This window comes from Phoenix dactylifera, chromosome 15 (genome assembly GCF_009389715.1).
Source record: "Phoenix dactylifera cultivar Barhee BC4 chromosome 15, palm_55x_up_171113_PBpolish2nd_filt_p, whole genome shotgun sequence".
Taxonomy (NCBI): domain Eukaryota; kingdom Viridiplantae; phylum Streptophyta; class Magnoliopsida; order Arecales; family Arecaceae; genus Phoenix; species Phoenix dactylifera.
Window position 1 is genome coordinate 5,864,058 of NC_052406.1, and position 24,309 is coordinate 5,888,366.

Below are 24,309 nucleotides of genomic sequence, written 5' to 3' on the forward strand. Positions count from 1 at the left end.
AAGAAGGGAGAAAGGGGTAGTAGTAATAATTAAAATTTTGAATCTCCGAGATGAGAATATGGTCATGTGAAAAATTAATTAATTAAATATCAAATTAATTAATTTTGAATCTAGATTAGATATCTTTCCTATATGGATCAGATTTGGATCCGAAACTAACAAATTATATTTTTATAATCTACCTCGGTAATTTTATCCAATTTTTAGGGATGGCTTTATATTATCGATCATCATTCTATATTGTTAATTATAATTTAAATATTATTTTTTTTTTCTAGTGATAGCTTTATATTGTCGCGTCCTGTATTGTTAATTATAATTTATATATAATTGTCTTTTTTTAAGGGAATTTATATATGATTGTCATTAAGGTTATGTAAAGTGAGTTGGTGATAAAACATATTTAATTACTATTTTTTTACAATATTTTTATAATATAATCATATAGTCCAATGATGTATGTTTCTCTTGGTTTATGTGTGAATTATTCTTAACTCTGTGTAATCCATAATACTTGATCCTATCCAACTTGAATAAAAGATTCAATTTCTAAACTCTATTTAGATATGGATTCGATTGGATTGAGTCAATCGGCGAATCGTCTATCCAACCCGATGTACTTTTTTTACAGCCCTTGTTAAAAATAATAAATTTCTATCTGAAGAATGAATTTTTATGTAGAATAACCATTTTTATTCCATTTTTTTGTGCTTGGATAAATCAAAGTTAAAAATATAATTAAAAATAAATAAATAAATAAATACATGGTTGGGTGAATAGAGAATTTTAGAATGTTTGGAGATTTATGCAGATAACGATCCATAGTTGATGTTACGAAGGATGATCAATTGTATTAAAGGTATGGTTCGAAACCCGCATTAAGCACTAACGGCAGACCTGTTTTTGCTAAGGTTACGATTAGAGCTGCAAATAGGTCGGATCGGGTCAGATCCTAAGTAATTTCGAGCCGACTTGGTTTCTTGTTCGACTTTTAATTTTGGACTCAGATCTGATCTGGTTGAAAATTGGGTCGAATTGGGTCGGGTCCATGCTGACCCGACGGGTCATTCGGATCGGGTCGGATTCGGGTCCAGATCTATGTATTTTTATATTCAAAGTACCACTATATAATAGCAAATAACATCAAGCTAAAAAAATGAATTGAGTCGGATTTGAATTCGGGTCGAGATTGACCTGACCTGACCCAAAAAATAGAATAGATCGGATCCCATCCAGCCCCGCGGTTCTAAAATTTGGATCGGTCGGATTTTATGCGGGTCGGGTCACTGCTAGACCCGCCCCATTTGCAGCCCTAGCCCTAGTTACGGCAGACCTTCGTAGCTTGCAAATGTCCGAGCATGAAAATTCAAAATTTAAGTTGTTTTGGCGCTGCGGATTTGTCAACCGGTATCCTTCTTTCCTAAATAAACGTGGTCCAACGGAGAGCGAAATCCTGACCCCTTTCCGGAGGAAGCCACCGCCCGCGTTGGAACCTCGGCAACCTCGTCGTCTTCGATTCGACCGACAGGACGAAGCGATTTGACCCCCGATTTATAAATCCCTCCTTCCGCTTCTATGGATCCGCATGTCGATCTCCCCGACGAGAAGAAATCCGATGCCTGACATCCGCCGGACGTCGGCGCCCCTCCGCCGCCTCCCCCGTCTTCCACGCAATCCCATCCGTCTGATCCTTCACCGACGGCGCAGAAATCCGTCAACTGGAGTAGCGATCACGCCAGCGATGGCCCTCCCTCTGCAGCCGGCCCCGCCGCCGCCGTCGCCACCAAGATGCCGCCGGAATCCAATCCTTACGTCACTCCTTCCCCCGCCCCCTCCTCTTCCACCATGAGTATCCCATCTTCCCTTCCTTTCTTTATTTCTTTAATTTGACTTCAGTTTGAAGAATATTGTTTTTGCTCCATTTTGATCTTGATTGTTCGAGAAAAGGCTGGTAGGATCGTGAATTTATTTTTATAAATGGGAATTTAATGGGTAGATACGATGGAGACGGTGCGCAATGTGTTCCCGAGTTGGGGGAAGAAGATTGGAGAAGCGGCGAAGAGGGCCGAGGATCTGTCAAAGAATACTTGGCAGCATCGTGAGTATGAGATTTAGATGAATCACCTAACCAAAATTCTTCTTCTGCTGCAGCTGCTGCTTCTCGTTTTTCAAATGGTGACATGTTTATTATTATCGTTTAGTATCATTCATGGGAAATGGTCTAGGATATAATTCCTAGAACTATTCCTCTTAATATGCATGTATGGATTAGTTGCATTAGTATGGATTAGTTGGATGCCCGTAGGAGTTAGGATAGAATGTTTGTAAGCTTAAGCTCGAAAATTATGACCAGTCATCTCTAAGTTTTGTTCAAAATGTTTAAATAATTTGATTATGTTTGATGAAGAATTGTGGAAATATTAGATCAATTCAAGAGTAGGGAAGAAAAAGAAGCAAACAGTAGCAATAACTGCTGCTGGAATTATATGTATCTCAGAGGATGGTGAGTTATGGATGAAGAAGTTTGCTAAAGCTGATTACGAATTGAACTTTCTCTTTCCTTGGAAATAGGACAACCACTTGCTGCTATTGGAGGGTTAATTGGGGATTTTCAGTGGCAGTGATGCTACTGTTTTTTCTTCAATTTTATCAATGCCTTCAAATTTAAGATTTTCTTGATATTTTCTTTTGAGTCCCCTATTTGCTATGAAAAATATATGTTTTTTTTTAAATTCTAAACTACGTTACTTTTTCATAATTTCTGATTTCTTTGGTGAGTGGATCCTTCCATGCCTTGGAAGTTTGAGGTTTCCTCCTCTTTTTTCTTTTTTTTTGGAGTGCGGTAATCACTTTCAAACTCTCTTACAAATTTGATGTCATATGCTTTTTTCCCCTTAAAATTTAGGGTTTACTTTCCAAGAATTTCTACTGTTCATCTTGATTTTGAGATGTATTGCATTCTGCACCTTTTCAAATCCAAGTTGTTGTTTCAAATCCTAAAACCTTACTGTATTTGCAAAGATTATTTTTTTTTTGGGTATATCAAAATTTTGTATTAATATTAAGCTTGTCTGAATGTTTTAAATCTCAAGTTTATTTTTAAAACTCAGTGTTTCTTTTGAAATTCTGGAATCTACAGTTGGCTTCCGTTTTTTAATATTGTGTTAGACCTTGCAATCTTGATTAGTTGCAAATGTTTCAACCTTTTTCTTGTTTTCTTAAGAATTTTGTGTTTATGTTAATTTGAATTTATGTTTTGGGTTATGGTGGAGATTATGATCATATGGAATTTAAAGATGACATTTTTGTGCTTGCATTTATGAGTTTCAACTTGAAGTTTTGTTCCCATTAGAACCTTTTTATATGTTTTCATCAGATCTTTCCAAAGTAGCATGACTGAAACTCTATTAAACCCGAAAAAGAACGCGGTGTAAAAGCTAAGTGGACCCTAGCCAGGTGGTGTAGTGGCCTGTTACAAAATGTCAATAAGAATATGATTGGTTGAGGGAAAATTTTAAAGTCATTTATTTTAGTGGAACTTAAATTCTTTGATCATGGTAGAGGTTTACTTGTTGAGTTGTGTAGCTTGCTTCACTATCAAATGATCTTTTTATTAGACTATAGTGGACCTATACAGTGAAAGAGGACTAAGTGATTAGGAGTTGCTTAATGGATCTAATGATTGTTGAAGTGACACCAACACTGCATTAATTTGTGTTTGTTGTTTGTTTCATATAGTTAACAATTGGATGTTCTATCAAATTTGTAGCTTGTGATATGTTTTTAGTTATGCTTTGTTCAATTATATGGTTTCTTTTAAGGATGGTCCAATGTCGGTGTTACTTTTAATCAACTATTGATGCAAGACAACCCTATGGAATCCAATATCAATACCACATGCAAGTGATGGTTTTCCTTAAACTCTATGAGGATGCAAGCCTAAACCAAAAATAATGTGATGGCAAGTTAACGAACCTGAAAATTAAAATATGTAACATTTGCATCTAGAACATAAACTACATGCAGAAATGAACTATGTAAGTGCTTCCATGCATGCAAGATGCTGAAACAAACATAGGTTTATAGACTCTAAGCCATAACAAAACAAATTGTTGCAAACAGAGGTAACAAAAATTACCTAATCATTTGAGGCATGTCATGCAATGGATCTACATTCACACAATTGAATTGCTGTGGTTGCTATTAGGAATCAGCCACATTCATTCCCTATATTCTGCACTGTGTACAAATGCCAGTGAATCCAATCTCTTTGTGAACAATTGGTAGGATTGATGCTTAAGAAACCTTTCCAAATCAGGATTAGGCTTTGGAAATGGGGAAACCAAATGCTGGATTACAGAACTGTTTATTTTCAGATCTGAAACACAAAATCAGCAACAGGAAAGAACCAACAGCTGATTTTGGAATTGTGTTCAGGGATCAGGAAAACTTCTGCACAACAGAAATCAACTTAGCCAAGATGACCTGTTAGAAATCCAGATTGCTCCTTGAGGAAGGCCCATTTGGTGGTTGCTAACAGGTGCTACATTAGGTTCTCTTGTGGCTGCTTAGTGAAAGGATTTTGGCAGTGGAAGAACAGCCCCAAAGAAAAGAGAAACAGAAACAGATGCAAGAAAGAATGAAGGAAAGTTATGGAAGAAGAGGGGCGATCTCGTGGCGGCTTGATAGGGACTTGCTCCTGAGGGCCTCACACCTGATTTTCCATGCCTGACACGTAGAAGACAAGAAGCTAGATTTATTCATTTATTGGAAAGCAAACACGTACATCATCATCATTGCATCAAAGTATATAACCGGAACAAAGTTTTAAACCTGTACTGGAGTTGTGGGGTCCAATGTTGATGGATCCAAGTTAAACTTCTAGTTTTGCGCATAGAAATTCTTGGAGTTGTGACAGATTATGAAACCTATGATAGAGCTAGTTTTGCGGAGATTGGATAGCAGTTGGTTAGGGGAAAATGTAGATAATTGTTGCTTTTTCTTTCCCTTCTTTTTTTCTGATAACTGGAAATGGGTGAGATGAGCAGGGCACTTCTCAGCAGTAACTATTGAAACTAGATCAGATAAAAGAGTTTGCGGTGAAGTGATTACGGAAGATCTATGGATGAATGGATGATAAGAATGCCACAACCATGGTAGAAGCAAGTGACAAATTCAGCTTACCTGTTCTTCTTTAGAACCTTCCTCATATGCTGCTGTACCTAAAAATCTTATATTCATAATCAAAAAGTAATAGCCATAGGACATTTTTCCACAGTTTTAGAAAGTAACACAAGATTCTCTCACTTGTTATATTCTGAAGTCATTAAGAGAAATTTCATAACGATTGTGCAGAATTTAATGGAAAAATGTGTGATATGTTATGATTACATTGTATCTCCTGTGCTTGATGGAAGAGTGGACCACAAGCCACAACTTTTAGGGAAAGAAAGCAAACAAACAGTGACTTCCAAAATGCTAATGTATGATGGAGTTCATGCATGTTTTATAGTATATAATTTGAAAAGACCCAGCCTTTGTTTGATTGGTCATTCTAACTAGAAATTTCTCTATATGACAAGTCAACTTTACTTGTTTATTTATTTATAATTTTTATTCTATTTATTTCCTTTGCTGAATAGGCTGCACTTGTTATGCTCTTTATACAACCTTAACTGTTCATCATTGAATTAATTTCTTTATAATATCTTAAGGAGTTTGGGTATCTTAAGTTCACAATATGTTATATTCTCCTTTACCCAGTGAAAACAGGACCTAGTTTTGCTGAAGCTGCCATGGGGAGGATTGCTCAAGGAACCAAGGTCATAGAAGAAGGTGGTTATGAGAAGATATTTCGTCAAACTTTTGACACAGTTCCAGAAGAACAACTTATGAAGTCTTATGCATGCGATCTTTCAACGTCTGCTGGTCCAGTTATGGGAATTTTGTATCTCTCTACTGCTAAACTTGCATTTTGTAGCGACAATCCTCTTTCCTACAAGGTTGGAGACCGAACTGAATGGAGCTATTACAAGGTAATTTTCTCCACAATAGTTTGATGTTTTTTTTATCATAACTTGAGAAACATATTGAATGAAATGAAATATGTTCCTTGACATGCCCCCTTTCTTTCGTCCACTCATACAAAACCACACAGCAAAATGGAATGTACCTGTTGCTATTTCACTTTGGATGTGACTGTCCAGAACACATCAATTTAGATGAAATCAACAATAAAATTTTGTTTATTTTTTTGCTAGCGGTTTATGTAGGCATTTTAAAATTCTACCCTTGATATATGTTTGGTTATTCTTTTCAATAATTTTTTCTTGTTTTCAACTCTAGAACTGTTAATTTTCTGTTTCAGCCCATTTCAAATTTGCACTGCTTAACTTTAAGCTAGGGTGAAATGTGCCATGAACTGTATTCAAAATTTTGATAAATAACTATAGGAGGAATTGTGATGCTGCTTCTGTCACAGCAGACGTGGTTCTAGGAGTCCTTACTAACTTAGAATTATGTGGCTGCATGTTTGGCCTACTTAGTGTGCAACTGCATGTATGAGCTCGCCTAGCATCCTATATGGGCCTTTGTAGGTGAAGTCGGTTTAAGTTGATGGTTAGGTTTGATGTAGGTTTCAGGTCATCCTGATACAGATATTAATAATATTTATATTATAGTTATTGCTATTATATATTAGATACTGAACAATAAACACTAATTATTAGTTGTTATTGTTATTGTCCATCCAAAAATATATAACTATCATTATTGTTGTTATTGTTTTATTTAATGTGTTATACTTATTTTGAAAATATTATCTGCGTATGCACCTGCATATGCTGCCTGCATACCGTATATGCATTATGCAGTCCCTTGACCACCCTCACACTGCAGCCGCCTTTTAAAACATTGCCTCAAAATATGCTGATACGTAGAAATGCATCTTTAAGAATCCTTCTTTTTTGACCTCTATGTTCTGCTTGCTGAATTTTTTGTAATCAAATAGAAAAGTTTATTTTGATTCCAAGTGATAATCAAGAGTACTCATGTTTTGTGTTGTCTGTTTGATGAGTGAATAACAAGAGAATCACTTCAGCAGGAACTAATCTAAAACTAATCAAAATTTCAAGGCTTTATCAGTTCTTTTTGTTGATTTGTTTTTATCGAGCCTTTATAATCTCAACTTTGGGTCCTTCTGATGCTTCTCTCTTCACTGTAATGGATAGCTTATTTGTGGGTGTTGAATCAAGTATTTGGAAAGCATTTTTGCAATACTTAACAGAAGTGTTGTAAGTTCTAAGAAATCTTAGAAACTATACAAATTTTAGATATTAGATCTTAAAAATTTTAAAGGAGAAATTTTCCACTGTATTGCAGTGGCTTAATTTGTATGGCTGTTCCTATGCTTCATGAAATCCCCAAATTTTGGGAACAATATTTTGTCAAAAATACACAGTAATTTATATATCTTATTTATTTTGCAGAAATGCTGGAAAAGTGAATTCATTATGTTTCAACATGCATAAAATGAAGATCTTGATATACCTAATCAAATCTTTAAGTTATTATTAAAATGGATATTAGTTGTTCTATGATAAATTTTTTGAATTCCAACATTAGACATGTATTTGGATATCGGTACAATTCTTTTTATTGACACTTTTGTCATTCATATTGTAATAATAATATCTTTTAATGCTTGATATACTAATAACTAATATATTCGATTATATAGGCTATATTTAGCCATTCTTTTGCTTCCTTCATGATTTATACTTGTATTGATGCCTTAGACAATAGGCCTAGTATTACAATAACTGATCAACCATATGCACTAGATACATTCTTTTTTGCTTTTTAATTTTATTTCTTATTTTCTAGTTTTCTTACTTTATATAAATTATAGAATATTTGACTAATTTTAGTCTAAAAATTGGAACTATAGCTGAAATATTCGAAACTGCCAAGACTTCTGAAACATTTTGTGTGGCCTTGGACTTTAGAAACCAAACCCTTGTTTGAAAGTTGAAGCATTAGTTTGTGCAAGGTATCAACCTATTTGTTGGTTGCTTTCTTACATGCAATATTTTATGTATACCTGTAACTTGAGATATTTGTCTAGCTAAGGTATTTGATACATATTCTTTGTAAGTTTACTTGGAGACGTAATGATGCATGTTGACTATTGCAATGTAAATTATCATAACTCTATGTTACATGGACACTATTTTTAGCATTTCTGAAATTTTCGGCACTTTTGGACTCTTGGGCATGATAGGACATGGCATGATTGGACACTTCTTTTTTAAATTTTTACGACTGTCAATAAAAGGTGCCAATACTTTTTGTTTTTGGAGTGTGAAGCAGGGGTTTACTATCAAAGTCTCGATATATGCCTTTTATAAAAAAAATTTATTATAGTTATTTATTAACTTAAGTTTCTTAAAGTCTTAGTATTAAATAATCTAAAATGTACTAAAGGAATAACTTATAAAACTTGTAAACACAAGGATGTTCTATTATTTTATTTGTTGGACAACATATATCTCTCTTTGCTTCCCTTTATTAATTCCTCTTGAATAAGCATCAGAATGGTGGCTTGTGTATAGGTACTATGTTCTCATGGAGGCTACTATGTCTGACACTTGTGGACACTTGGCATGCATGCCTAGTGTCTAGGTAACATTGATCATATAATCAAGGATTTAAGTCCGATTGGTATGGGCCATGCGGATCATTGGCAGCATTGCACGTACCATGCCAAATTGAAAAATGAAAAAAAAAGGCTTGGAACCATATTGATCTATGTCGAACCAGCATGGGTTGACAAGGGCGAATATTGTGCAATATGAGTGGAAACTCCCGATATCCAATACCATCCCAATGCTGAGTAATAGTATTGGTTTGGCATAGGCTGGCATTTGAAATGGTGATCATAACAAACAAAACAAGCCTTATTTTTTCAATGAATTCATTTATGACTTTTTTTTTGTAATTCTTTTCTTAAAAGTTGCAAATCCTGTGAAATCTAGTCTTTCAAACCTTACTGGATTTTTAGGTCTTCCCTTCTTCAACATGCCTTCCACACAAATTCAACTTCTCCTTTTATAACTTGGTCAAAATTATGTCATCTCAATTAGGGTTTGCATCATATCATCCTCCCATGATGCAACTTCTAAGCATTCTTTGATATGCATATTTCTAAATCTAGCAAACATAGAAGTTGCACCCTTATTTACTGGAAGCAGGTGCAAATATAGGAATAGCTAATATTGAGAGAGGAGAGGGAGATGTTGCCTTTGCCATCACCACCCTGTTGTGACGCCTATCTCTGCCTCCACCCTTGTCCCATTGAGAGATGAGATGGAGATGACACCTATGCTATCCCTTCATCCTACTTATCCCCTCTTATTCTCTTCTAATGGTTGGATCTTTTGTTTCTAATCTTGTGTTTTGGATAGTTATTAGCTGTTGATAGATGAGGCAATTGATGTAAGCTTGTGGTGAAGGAAATAGTGTGCAAGCAAAGATTGTGGTACTTGTAGGTTGGGTTGGTACTAGCGATACCTTACTATTCTGACAATACTAAGACTAGTGTTAGACACCAATACCTTCGTGGGCTAGGACATCCCATTAGGGGTGGGGATGGGATCGGGTCGGGTCGGGTCATAAACGAGTTGGGTCACATGCAGGTCGGGTCAGAAAATCATAAACCTGAACCCGACCTGTTTATTAAACGGGTCAGAAATTAGAACCTAAACCTGTCATGTTTAATAAATAGGTAATCTGACCCGACCCGTTTAACCTGTTTAATAGACAGGTAACCTGTTTGCCCAACCCGACCCGACCCGACCCGACCCGTCTAACCTGTTTGCCCAACCCGACCCGTTTAACCTGCCCAACCAAACTTGTTTAATCTGTTTAATAAATTAATAACCTTTTAGGTTGTTAGCCTTAGGCCTTAGCCCAATCCAATCCGACCCAACCTATTTTATACATTAAGTAGCATAAGAACAAAATAAAAAAAACAGATCCCATTCATTACAAAAATCAAGAAAACAGATCCGTCCAAATGTTGTAACCTTTACAACTATTATCAGTGGGTGGTGTAGTTGTAGTACTGCCAACATGGAGAATGCAATGAGTTTCTACAGAAATGTGTGAATCTGGTGTCTCCCAATACAAAGACCTTCGACATGCTTATATGGGGATATGGCGAAGTAAAACAACCATGGAAAGCAGAAGAAATGCTTCAGACAATGAGAGAAGCTGGAGTAATGCCCAAAAAAAATAGCATGCGCCTTGTGGCTGAAGGCTTCATCAAGGAAAGCTCTGAAGCAACAGGTTACAGATGATAATCCAATGGACAGCTTGGAGGGACTTCATCAAGGACAAGCTGCATTATACTTCCACCTACTTATATCTGATAATCTGAGGGCTGATACAAAGCCTGTATTATTTGGACATTCATTAAAATTTGCAATCAGATCCCCTACTTTTTGCAGGAAGCAATCCCAAGTGCAGCTTGGGATCTATGGACAGATTCTCACTTTGCGGCATGTAGAAGAATAGTAATATGTAGATGCAGATCATTTTTCTGATCTGATCTTGTTTCGCCTTGCCTCTGTTCCAAGAATGCTTGTTGAATTTGAGCTCTGGCACACCTTTTTGCATTAAGAAAGGTCCAAGTTTCTCTACCTCTCCATAGCCAATAGAAGAACAACCAGGCCCTGAATACAAATGCATTAGACAAGTTATTTGTTTGATGTTTGCCATTAAAAATCATATTAGGTAAACATAAGATCCACTGAAACGCTTATCTTTTTGGGGGTCATAGTTTTTCAGACCAATTTGTAGCTCAATGGTTTCAGTAAAATTGCGCTTCTTCTCCCTTAAAATAACTGAAGCAAAATACATGAAACAAAATTCACATGGGCCAGAGCTACCTTAAAATGATTTCCTTTAAATAACTTAATGAAAGGTACTAACTCACCACACTGCAATGTTTGAAAAACTTACAATCTCTTCACTTTTGGTTTGGTCCAGGTCAGAAAATTTTAGGTCCCAAACTAGTTAGTTATTGTATCAATGACGAAGGACCCACAACAAACGAAAACTTACACCAAGAAGAGTTAGACTATTATTGAATAAAAATAAAAACAGCATTGCATACATGAAGCATTTTCTTTTAACTCAGAATAATAGCATATGGCATGCCTAGATCATGAAAGTAATTTAACATGCCATTTTATTGGGTATGCTTGTTGCTAGCAACTAGCAAGTAATATTAGCTGCTGTCTGAAAACTTTATTAACAACACAAAAATGACACTCTCATTCTAAGAAAGTTACAGTATTTTGTATGACATGACGGCATGCATCTTGTGTTTTTAAAAGCATTCAAAAAAATCTTACTTAAAAACAATTATTCTCGTGCAGAATCTATGTATACTTTCTATGATATTTCAATGAAAAACCTCCAAATCTTCCACAAGAATTACTGGACTCTTTATACCAAAAAGCATTCAAAGGATCTGTAAACGAGAAATACTTTTCTTTTAAAAGGCATTCAAAGGATCTGTAAACGAGAAATACTTTCCTTTTAAAAAGCATTCAAAGGATATGTAAAAAGCATTCAAAGGACCACAAGAACTCAAATCTGTAAACGTAAAAAAATTTTTAAAAAAATAAATGAAGGAAACAAAGCCAAAATTTCAGATCCCACAGAGAATACAGGAAACTACTAGAAGAAGCTAGGATAAACACTAACCCTAAAAAAGGAGAAGCTAGGATCTTTCTTACCTTGGTAGAGCAGAGGATCTGACCTTGCATAGATGAGAGGGAAGGCGACGGGAGCCAAAGAAATCCACGGACCAGGTCCTCTTTATGAGCTCTTTCGTTCAACTTCAACCTTGGTTCCCAGGACCCGTCGAGCCGCCACGGTCGCCGTCGACGGGGAGGCGGAAGTTGTTAGCAAGGGGGAGGTCCGGTCTGTCCGGAGGAGAGGGCTCGAGAGGCGGAGGTCCGGTCCGTTCGGAGGAGAGAGCTCGGGAGGCGAAGAATCCGGAGGAGAGGAGAGGGGAGAGACTCGAGAGAGGGAGGGAAATAGGAATAGGGCTTGGGCGGCGCACAAACGGCAAACCCTAACACCCCCTAAGGAGACCTGGAGAAGTGAGAAGTCGCGGACGAAACGTCGGGACGTTGGACTTGGACCTTGCCTCGCGCTGAAGTTGGGCTGAGCCGGAGAGTAATTGGGCCGACGCGGTGAAATCGGGCTGAGGCGAAAAGTTGGGCCGACCCTGGGCTTTGTGGGTTGTGGCCCTTATCTATCAGCCCAACAGTTAAACGGGTTAAACGGTTTAAACGGGTCAGATATCTAAAATTCGTATCTGACCCAATTAATAAACAGGTTAAACGGGTCGACCTGTTTACGATCTGAACCTGTTTAGGCCAAACCCAAACCTGTTTATTGCGGGTCGAACACGGGTCGGGTTGGCGGGTCGGGTCATATTTTGCCACCCCTACATCCCATCTAAGTTAGAACAGTCTCGCACCAAGCCTTGTTTGGCTAGTAACAAGGCATGACTTGATCAGGTCGCCTGGTTTTCAAAGAAAAAAGAGAGAGCTACGAGGGTAGGGAGACACTCTCTTTTCTCATTCCTTGAGTCATGACGTTGGGGCATGCAAGCAGAAACAAAGAAAGAGAGGGGGAGAGAGAGAGAGATCAAGGGCGAGGAGAAAGGAGGGCATATTAGGAATCCATTCACTAAATCCAACTTCCTCGATGCTAGAAACCTTATGCATCCGATAAGTTGCCGGTCACCTTTTTCTCCACCACTAATTTGGTTCAAAAATTAAAGAAAAATATGGAAAAAGCCATGTTGGAATATATTTTTATATCCACTATAACTTTATTTGAGATAAAAATAAAAAAGAGAGATTATGTCCTGCTATAGTGTCAGTCCTGAGGGTCGGGACAATACCACCCCAGTACCATTCTATTCCAATAAAATACTAGTATGGGGCTCGGTACCCTTAAAGCTTGTGTACAGATGATACCAAATGCTTGACATAATTACCTGCAGTAGTCGTTGTGCTCAAAAGATTCAAACTAAGGTCTCTTTCTCTTTTTGTTCCACTCTACTTTGTCATGCCTTTTCTTGTTGCTCATTGTAAGTTTCCACCTCCCTCTCCGGTGTTAAGATGTTGGAGATAGATGGTAGCCTTTATTAACCCACTAGCAACATCCTTAGATTGGGAATTTCGACAAAAGACAAGTTTGAGTTCCCTAAAATTCCCAAACGTGGACAAAGTTGATCAAAAGAAGGCAAGTCATCAAGAGAAAGGGAATTGACCAACCTCTTTCACACGTATGACTCGGTTTGAGTTTCCACATTGGATGCCTTGTCCTTAGCAAACTTGGATTTGACTCCATATTTGGGCTTTACACATGTGGATCAGACAAATAATCACCCACTACTTCTCTCGACATCTTTTATGCTATTCTATTTGATTTGATTTTCAGGCTAGATTGGCTTGGATGGTTTGGTTAATGGATCAAACTTGAATTGATTTCAATCATTTACAAACCTAATAATATATAGGCCTATTGATCATTATATAATCACCCTACGATTTGGCCTAGTCAACCTTCGGGGCATCTTGTATTTTTATAAAGTTTAATATAAAAGGTTTCGTTACTATATTTGGATTCTATATAATAAATTCGAAAAATTTGTTACTATCCATCCATATCAAACTAGATGGTCAAGATTGACTAATAGTTGACCAGTTTTGGATGGAAGTACGCATGCTTAGGAGTATGTATGAGGCATTAATATTTGTAGGATTTTGACCATCTTCCACATGTCGTTTAGACAAGGTGATACGGGGCATGGTCGTGTGGCTCATCTAGAGGACAGAGATAGAGGAGGTAGCAGTGGAGATTAAGATAGGGAAGTGGTGGGGGCTGCGATAGTAACTGATATGGAAGTAGACTTGGGCATCGGGCCGTGCCGGGCCGGCCCGGCCCAGGCCTGCTGGGCCCGAGGTCTAAACGGGCCGTGCCTGGCCCGGCCCGTTCAGCACAGAACGGAAGCCCGGCCCGGCCCCAGGCCCGTCTATTGGCGGGCCGTGCCTGGCACGGCCCGTCTGGAGAGGGGGGGAGAAAAATAGCCGTTTTCAATGGCTATTTTGGGAAATTTCCAAAATTGCCCCTCCCAACAGTCCAAAAACGGCTAAATTGAGGGGTATTTTGGGAAAAAAAATTTGGGCTTCTATAAATAGCCCTTTCCTCCCTCATTCTCACCACACCAAACCAACTATTCTCTCCTTCTCTACTACTATTATTTCTCTCTTCTAAAGTGCTCTTCTAGCAATTTAATTTTTAGTTTGCATTTAGCAAGTGTTCAAGTGCTACACAAGAGGAGGTTCCTGTTGAGAAGAGAAGGTCACTCCTGTTGAGAGCACAAGAGGAAGCTCAGAATCTCGGCTCTGCCTCTGCCCTCCGACCCTCTACTCAATTCCTCCTTGTGGTTAGTTTTTATTTTTTGAATTCATCAATTTAGATATGTCATCTTTTGAGGAAAGTCATTTTGGCATTCCTCCTGTTTCTGAGGAAGAAGAAACTAATCCCCAACCCCATGTTCCTAGTTCCTCTAGAACTAGTGAACCGAGTGAAGATCAAACCTCTTCTCGTAAGAGGACTAGTGCTGTATGGAATGAATTTGATAGAGTTATGGTTGATGGAGTCTGGAAAGCTAAATGTAAAAAATGTGCCAAACTTTATAGTTGTAGTAGTAGTGGGAGAACAGGGCATTTAAAAAGACATCAAGAGAGTCATAGGATGCATGATTCTAATGCTCAAACTCAAAGTACCCTTAATATACAAGGGGGATTACTTGTAGGTAATTTTGCATATAATCATGAAAATCAAAGAAAAGCACTTGTAAAATGGATAGTTAAGGATGAATTACCTTTTAGTTTATGTGAATCTTTTAATTTTGAAGAATATGTTCAATTAAACCTACAACCTGCTTACAAAAGAACTAGTAGGCGTACATTTAGAAGAGTAGCTATGACTAACTTTTTAGCAATGAGACAAAGTTTAATTGAAACACTTTCTACTTTAAATGTAAAAATTTCATTAACTTCTGATAATTGGTCAGCATCTGTAGGTAGTAATTGTTTTATTGCCATTACTGCTCATTATATTGATAATGATTGGCAATTAAATAAACGTATTCTTGCTTTTCGTGCTTTTGATTTTCCACATTCTGGGCAACAAATTTCAAATGTCATTTATCAAACTGCATGTTCATATAATATTAATGATAAAATTATGTCTATTACTTTTGATAATGCATCTAATAATAATTCTGCTGTTACATTATTAAAAGACTCATTGCATCCCATGTTAGATGGAAATTTATTGCATATTAGATGTGCATGTCATATCTTAAATCTTTCTGTTCAAGCTGGCATGGGCATGATTCAAGATGTGATTTCAAAAATTAGAAATGCAGTTTCTTTTATTCATGCTTCAAGATCAAGACTTCAAGAATTTAAGGAACTATGTATAAATCATGGTAAACGTTTTAAAAAATTTAAACTTGATGTAATTACTCGTTGGAACTCAACATATAGCATGATACATGATGCATACCCATATAAAAACTTATTAAGTGCATATATTAATGATCGTGGATTAGGCTTTACATTGACTGAAACTGATTGGAATAAAGGAAAAATTTTGGAAGATTTTTTGCTTAGTTTTTATAATGTTACCAATGTTCTTTCTGGTATTTATTATCCAACTTCATGTTCATTTTTACAACAAGCATATATAATTAGTCAAAAATTTGCAGAACATAGATATGATGATGTTTTAATGCCTATTATTGACCAAATGGAATCTAAATGGAATGAGTATTGGGACAAGATATGTCCTATGCATAACTTAGCTGCTGTATTTGATCCAAGAGTTAAATTGAATGGCGTGCTAATTTTACTTGATGCATACTGTGAAAATATGAATCAAGATCCTGAACCTGCTAAAAATGAGGTAAAACAACTTCTTTATGATATTTATGCTATATATAATGAAAAAATTCGTGGATCTAGATTTTCCGTACAAAGCTCTATTTCTTCTTCTAGTAGTTCTCGTTCGTTATCTATTTTTTCATTCATTGCACAGAGAAAACACACACATGCTTCAAGTTTATCTTCATCTTCTTCATCTTTAAGTAGTGAATTAGAATTTTATTTACGAAATGATCTTCAGTCTGCATATGATGAAAATCAAATAGAGAATCTAGATGTATTATCTTGGTGGAAGAGTGTTAAAAATCAATATCCTGTTATGTCTGCAATTGCACGCGATATTTTAGCTGTACCGATGTCCACGGTAGCATCGGAATCCGCTTTTAGTGCAGGTCGGCGTGTTCTTGACGAAAAGAGAAGTAGGATGACGGGCGAAACGGTGGAGATGCTTCTCTGCTTCAAAGATTGGTTGGATGCTGAGGCAAGACTTCAAGATAAAGGTGGACATAATACAACATCCTCTGATGATGATGATACAAACACTACTGAAGAGTGAATACTGAATCACTGATGATTAGTAAGATTTCTTAATTTTTTATAATTGTACATTTTTATTGTATTCTGGAGGTCAGACCAAGGTCCAAACCTCGGCCCTTTCTTATTGTATTCTGGAGGTCAGACCAAGGTCCAAACCTCCCTTCATGTACCATTTTGATTTAAATTAATAAACTGGTAGGGGTCTATGCCAAACCCCCCAACATTAAGGTGGCTTTATATTAATAAATCCTTAGTTTTCAATATTTATTAATTTATTAAAAAAATTTATGAAGCATTAATTTTTATGGAGACGGGCCGTGCCTGGCCCGGCCCAAGCCCATACCGGGCCAGGCCCGCGGGCCAGCCCGGCCCAGGCCCTTATGGGCCATGCCGGGCTGGCCCGCGGGCCGTGCCGTGCTTGGCCCGTGGGCCAAGAGCGGGCCGTGCCGGCCCAGGCCCGAAGCGGGCCGTGCCGGGCTCGGCCCGCGGGTAGAGATGGGCACTGGGCCGGGCCGCCCACGGCCCGGCACGGCACGGCACGAAGCGGGCCGTGCCTGGCACGGCCCGCCAGCTATAGTGACGGGCTGTGCCTGGCACGGCCCCTTTGAGAGGGCCGTGCTGGGCTAGAGGGTCCTGGCCAGCAGGCCGTGCCTGGCACGGCCCGCTTCGGGCCTGGGCCGGCACGGCCCGGTCTAGGCCCGCGGGCCAAGCACGGCACGGCCTGCGGGCCAGCACGGCACGGCCCATAAGGGCCTGGGCCGGGCTGGCACGCGGGCCTGGCACGGTCCGGGCCTGGGCCCGGCTCGGCCCGATAAAAATTAATGCTTCATAAATTTTTTTAATAAATTAATAAATATTGAACACTAAGAATTTATGATTTATGAATATAAAGCCACCTTAATGGTGGGGGGTTTGGCAGACCCCTACCAGTTTATTAATTTAAATCAAAATGGTACATGAAGGGAGGTTTGGACCTTGGTCTGACCTCTAGAATACAATAAGAAACTAAGAAAGGGCCGAGGTTTGGACCTTGGTCTGACCTCCAGAATACAATAAAAATGTACAATTATAAAAAATTAAGAAATCTTACTAATCATCAGTGATTCAGTGAATCAGTATTCACTCTTCAGTCTTCAGTCTTCAGTAGTGTTTGTATCATCATCATCAGAGGATGTTGTATTATGTCCACCTTTATCTTGAAGTCTTGCCTCAGCATCCAGCCAATCCTTGAAGCAGAGAAGCATCTCCACCGTTTCGCCCGTCATCCTACTTCTCTTTTCGTCAAGAACACGCCGACCTGCACTAAAAGCGGATTCCGATGCTACCGTGGACATCGGCACAGCTAAAATATCGCGTGCAATTGCAGACATAACAGGATATTGATTTCTAACACTCTTCCACCAAGATAATACATCTAGATTCTCCATTTGATTTTCATCATATGCAGAATGAAGATCATTTCGTAAATAAAATTCTAGTTCACTACTTAAAGATGAAGAAGATGAAGAGGAACTTGAAGCATGTGTGTGTCTTCTCTGTGCAATGAATGAAAAAATAGATGACGAACGAGAACTAATAGAAGGAGAAATAGAGGTTTGTATTTGTGTTCTAGATCCACGAATTTTTTCATCATATATAGCATAAATATCATAAAGAAGTTTTTTTACCTCATCTTTAGCAGATTCAGCATCTTGATTCATATTTTCAGAGTATGCATCAAGTAAAATTAGCACGCCATTTAATTTAACTCTAGGATCAAATACAGCAGCTAAGTTATGCATAGGACATATCCTGTCCCAATACTCATTCCATTTAGATTCCATTAGGTCAATAATAGGCATTAAAACATCATCATATCTATGTTCTGCAAATTTTTGACTAATTATATATGCTTGTTGTAAAAATGAACATGAAGTAGGGTAATAAATACCAGAAAGAACATTGGTAGCATTATAAAAACTAAGCAAAAAATCTTCCAAAATTTTTCCTTTATTCCAATCAGTTTCAGTCAATGTAAATCCTAATCCACGATCATTAATATATGCACTTAATAAATTTTTATATGGGTATGCATCATGTATCATGCTATATGTGGAGTTCCAACGAGTAATTACATTAAGTTTAAATTTTTTAAAACGTTTACCATGATTTATGCATAATTTCTTAAATTCTTGAAGTCTTGATCTAGAAGCATGAATAAAAGAAACTGCATTTCTAATTTTTGAAATCACATCTTGAATCATGCCCATGCCAGCTTGAACAGAAAGATTTAAGATATGACATGCACATCTAATATGCAGTAAATTTCCATCTAATATGGGATGCAATGAGTCTTTTAATAATACAACAGCAGAATTATTATTAGATGCATTATCAAAAGTAATAGACATAATTTTACATTAATATTATATGAACATGCAGTTTGATAAATTATATTTGAAATTTGTTGCCCAGAATGTGGAAAATCAAAAGCACGAAAAGCAAGAATACGTTTATTTAATTGCCAATCATTATCAATATAATGAGCAGTAATGGCAATAAAACAATTACTACCTACAGATGCTGACCAAATATCAGAAGTTAATGAAATTTTTACATTTAAAGTAGAAAGTGTTTCAATTAAATTTTGTTTCATTGCTAAAAAATTGGTCATAGCTACTCTTCTAAATGTACGCCTACTAATTCTTTTGTAAGCAGGTTGTAGGTTTAATTGAACATATTCTTCAAAATTAAAAGATTCATATAAACTAAAAGGTAATTCATCCTTAACTATCCATTTTACAAGTGCTTTTCTTTGATTTTCATGATTATATGCAAAATTACCTACAAGTAATCCCCCTTGTATATTAAGGGTACTTTGAGTTTGAGCATGAGAATCATGCATCCTATGACTCTCTTGATGTCTTTTTAAATGCCCTGTTCCCCCACTACTACTACAACTATAAAGTTTGGCACATTTTTTACATTTAGCTTTCCAGACTCCCTCAACCATAACTCTATCAAATTCATTCCATACAGTACTGGTCCTCTTACGAGAAGAGGTTTGACCTTCACTCGGTTCACCAGTTCTAGAGGAACTAGGAACAGGGGGTTGGGGATTAGTTTCTTCTCCCTCAGAAACAGGAATGCCAAACTGACTTTCCTCAAAAGATGACATATCTATGATTAATTCAAAAAATAAAAACTAACCGCAAAGAGGAATTGAGTAGAGGGTCGGAGGGCAGAGGCAGAGCCGAGATTCCGAGCTTCCTCTTGTGCTCTCAACAGAAGCGACCTTCTCTTCTCAACAGGAACCTCCTCTTGTGTAGCACTTGAACAAACTAAAAATTAAATTGCTAGAAGAGCACTTTGAAGAGAGAAATAATAGCAGTAGAGAAGGAGAGAATGAGAGGTTTGGTGTGGTGAGAATGAGGGAGGAATGGGCTATTTATAGAAGCCCAAAAATTTTTTTCCCCAAAATACTCCTCAATTCAGCCGTTATTGGACTGTTGGGAGGGGTAAAAGGGTCATTTTCACGAAAATAGCCGTTGGAAACGGCTATTTTCCTCCCCCCTCTCCGTTGCGGGCCGTGCCAGGCACGGCCCGTCTGGAGCCGTTGCGGGCCGTGCCAGGCACGGCCCGTCTGGAGACGTTGCGGGCCGTGCCTGGCACGGCCCGTTTAGCCTTTGGGCCCGGGGGGCCCGGGCCGGGCCGGCCCGGCACGGCCCGTTGCCCACCTCTACCCGCGGGCCAGAAACCCGTGACCCAGCACGACCCCTTTAAATGGGCCGTGCCAGGCACGGCCCGCTTCGTGCCGGGCCGGGCCGCAGTGCCCAACTCTATATGGAAGTTTGCTGAATAACATATCAGGCACGGCCCGCTTCGTGCCGGGCCGTGGGCGGCCCGGCCCAGTGCCCAACTCTATATGGAAGTTTGCTGAATAACATATCAAGGGAAGGGGGAGGTGGAGTTGATAGTGTTGGAATTTGCAAAGTGAAAGAAGCGGGGTGGGTAGTTAACCGAAAGCACAGAGAGGGGTAGAAAGTGAGGAGGCGATGATAGCAAAAGAGACGACAATGGTGATGGATGAAAAGTTTCACTAGATAGTATATCCGGAGGAGGGAGGGGGTGGGGGGAGGGAGAGAGAGAGAGAGAGAGAGAGAGAGAGGAGGAGGAGGAGGGTGGGGGGGATTTCACCAGGTTCACGAACATGTGGAGGGGAGAGAGGTGGCAGTTTTGGTAATGGTGGAATCACATGGTGGGAGAGAGCTGGATTAGATGTTGGGAAGGGCCAAGAGTGTGCATCTACCGATTTAGAACAATTTGCTTGCTTCATCGAATGATCCATTCATCTATTTTTTCTAAATGGGAGTATAAATGAATAGTCTCAGTTTTTCTTAATAGTCTCAGTTTTTCTTAATCCTTTCACATAGTCTTACAGGTATTCAGATTAAAAAATATAAAATAATTTATGTTGCAACCAGCTGTGAGCCGGCTTCACACTACTTTCCATCTATGCCCTTCACAAAAGAAGGGATATGATTGATTTCAACTTTTCCCTAAAAAATAAAAAAAGTGCAGTAGCAAAACCCTTGTATGAAAATAATGCTATTTATCTTTTATTTTTCATATTTGAGAGGAAACAATTGCTAGATGTTGCTGTCCTCTTGATTAGCCAAGCCTCCTTCTTGTCATAGCTCCTGCTCGAAAGCCTGCTCCTTTTGCAAGTGCAATAGGATTTCCTAGCTTCCAAAATGATAGTGTTTAAGGCCAGAACATGAAAACAAAGGATATAACATAGAATTTTCTGTTAATTTTCAGCTCTCTCATCTTTTTCAATTACTTAGAGTAAAAAAAATCCAAAAGTCAGATCCTCTAATAACCATCATAATGCGTCATCTCACTCAACCTCAAACCTCTTGTTATGCTTGAGCTCCAGATCATTCTGAAACGGGAAAAGTGAAAGAGAACTTGAATTGATGAAGCTTTTTGTTGCTTGGACAGTACATGTGTCTTTGTTAGAAACTGTGACGAGTTGCTAATTTCTTACTGTCCTAGATTCTCCACTATAACTAAATTAAGATTTGACGGCATGCCTATTATTTCAACATGTATATGTGCACTCATATGTGTAATTTGTGTTTTATTAGAAGGCAATGGAATTGAATGATGATACGTTTTTACAACATTATAATATTCAGGACAAATTGCTTGTATTTGATTATAAAGCATATCTCGTTAATTATGATTTTAACCTATGAAGAATGCAGGTGCAGCCATCAAACTATAAATATGCATAAACCTTGTGAAAAGCTCTCTCTTACAATTGAAATTTGGCAAGTAGGATTCTATGTTTTTCTTTTTTTTTAATGTTTTTTATTCCTTTACGAAGAAGAGATAAGACAATCTTGCATGGATTGATACCCATTGGATTACCAGGGGAATAAGTGTTTTTTTTTTGTTTGGTACAAGGGGAATAAGTGTTTGATATTGATACTTTAGCAAGATAAAGGATCTCTATAACACAGCGAGCTTTAGATTACTAACATTGCTTTTATTTTAGTACAACAATGTAAGAACAGATTCGTGCATTTCCTCCTCTCTAGTAGTTTCTTCTCTTTTTTATTAGTTTATTCCTTACCATTTTCCAAGAGTTCTGCTGTGCACACCAGATAGACCTTATTTGATATTGATATAGCACTCATGGTGCATTCCATGACTAAGTATTAAGGGAACTTAGCACTAGAATCCAGAATTAGATTTCATAGTAAGCAATTAAAAGCATGACTCTGGTTTGCTGAATTATAATAGCAACTCATATCCCAATTTCTTTTTCTACTGATAAACAAAGTTGCCAAGGATTTTGCTCACTGCAATATAATCCATTTTCCCCAATATCACTCCATTTTTTTGATAAGCTATTTGATTTTGAATGCAAGTTATCTCTTTGCTTGATTAGTTGATTTTGCCCCTGATTCTGTCTTTTACAAGCATAAATTATTATGCTTGTTATATTTCTTTTTCTTTGTTGTGGTATTATATCTGTGACCGAGGAAAAATGCCAACTTATGCACTTTCTAATATCGTCTCCTTTGCAAATATATAGGTGGTAATTCCTTTGCATCGGCTAAGAGAAGCTAATCCTTCGGTGAACAAAGTGAATCCCGGAGAAAAATACATTCAGGTCGTCTCCACTGACAACCAAGAATTTTGGTTCATGGGTTTTGTAAACTATGATGGTGCTGCAAAGAGCCTACAGGAAGCTGTGCAGGCTGCGCATATCTTGCAACTTAGAGATGGCAGTGGGATTTGGTCCTTTTGGATTTTTACATGTCAGCTCTTCCCCGAGGAATCTATTTGCAATAGATATTATGATTTATTAACAAGCAGTTTCTGCTTACATGATTTACTCTCCTGTCTCATATACCCACCCATTGAGGCAGTATTTTTAGGTATTCAATTTGTATCTTAATGAGGTGGTGTTATTGTTTGATCACCTGGCAAACAGTTACCTTTGTCTTGGTTAGACACTCATTCTTGCAAAGTGCGCCTTGAGTACTCTATCTTCATGTTGGATATTTTGTTTTTGCTTATTTGATCCACTGGATGTCAAGGTATGGGTTGAATGGTAAAGTGAACCTGCGCTAATTGAGCATTTCATCTTTGTTTCATGAAGAATTGATAGGGACTCTTGTAGGCAACATGGTGAGAAATTCTCGAACTTCTGAGGGCCAGGGTTAACTCTTAAAATGCTTAGCGATGGCTGTTGTTTGAGTGAACGAAATCAGATTTGTCATTTAGGCTATTCCTGCTTTCTAGTTCATCTTTCATACTGGTCAATGAAAGTATCAGTTGCTGAGCTCACATTCTACCGCAGCCTTAGAACACCATGCACATATATCTGGATAAATTTGAAGTCATGAAAAAGGAACAGTATTCTTCTTCTGAGGTTAACTGGGGAACATCTTTATATCCTCAAAAAGTACTAGACTAGGCATTCTAAATTGGAAGCTGTCATAAACAAATGTTAGAAAGAGATCATACTCCATATTCTCAGGTTGTATTCTAACTCGATCCGTTCGAGCGAATGTTCTCCACACAACCTTGTCTGTGATCCATCCTGGAGACACTAAAACCAGAGAAAGGAGAGATTACAGGTGGATGGACGATTAGTGAGGCTAAAGAAATTAGTGCTTGAATAAATTCAGGCAGTGCACAAGCTTAAGTTTATGGCATAAATTAGTGGACGAACCCAAACACGGGCCAGTTTCGGCCTTTCACATGTTTCATGTGGGCCTGGGCTGACTTTGGCTTGGCCCATCAACACTGGTACAGTCCATCAAGGCTCTGCAAGGCTATTATCATGGAATTGGTTGGCCCTCCTGAGGACGTTTTTAAGTCTTTCTCCTTTTTAGATCCCACTTAAAGACTAATCCCTTTTTTAGGGGACCAGCTGGTATGTAGGCAGGAAAAGCGCGTAATTTTCGGAAAAGCAAAGGATATTATGAAACATACAATTGAATTTTGGGATATCACACACACTTTTCATTCCTCAATGGGTGATGTAACAATTTATACATCTCCGTTAGTTATATATATTTGTCATCCATAGCTTTCATGGTTTCATGTCAGGAGGGTGATGGACTCATGGTTGATATCTGCAAACCGAATCCTTGCCGGGTGTCCGTAGGACTCGAATGCTATTGATGCTGAATTACATGTCGGTGCAATTTGGTGCAAGTTGTTGGGA

General features: G+C 38.1%; 1 protein-coding gene across 1 annotated transcript; it reads left to right on the top strand.

The window, feature by feature from the left end:
* Positions 1-1,623: 1,623 nt before the first annotated feature.
* Positions 1,624-23,152, top strand: LOC103723733 (GEM-like protein 1; the record flags this gene model as incomplete). Its single annotated transcript, XM_039134483.1, has 4 exons — positions 1,624-1,849; positions 1,997-2,098; positions 5,764-6,035; positions 22,666-23,152. Coding segments are annotated over 4 exons (966 nt in total), but the record flags the coding sequence as incomplete, so codon positions are not given.
* Between the last annotated feature and the right edge of the window lie 1,157 nt (positions 23,153-24,309).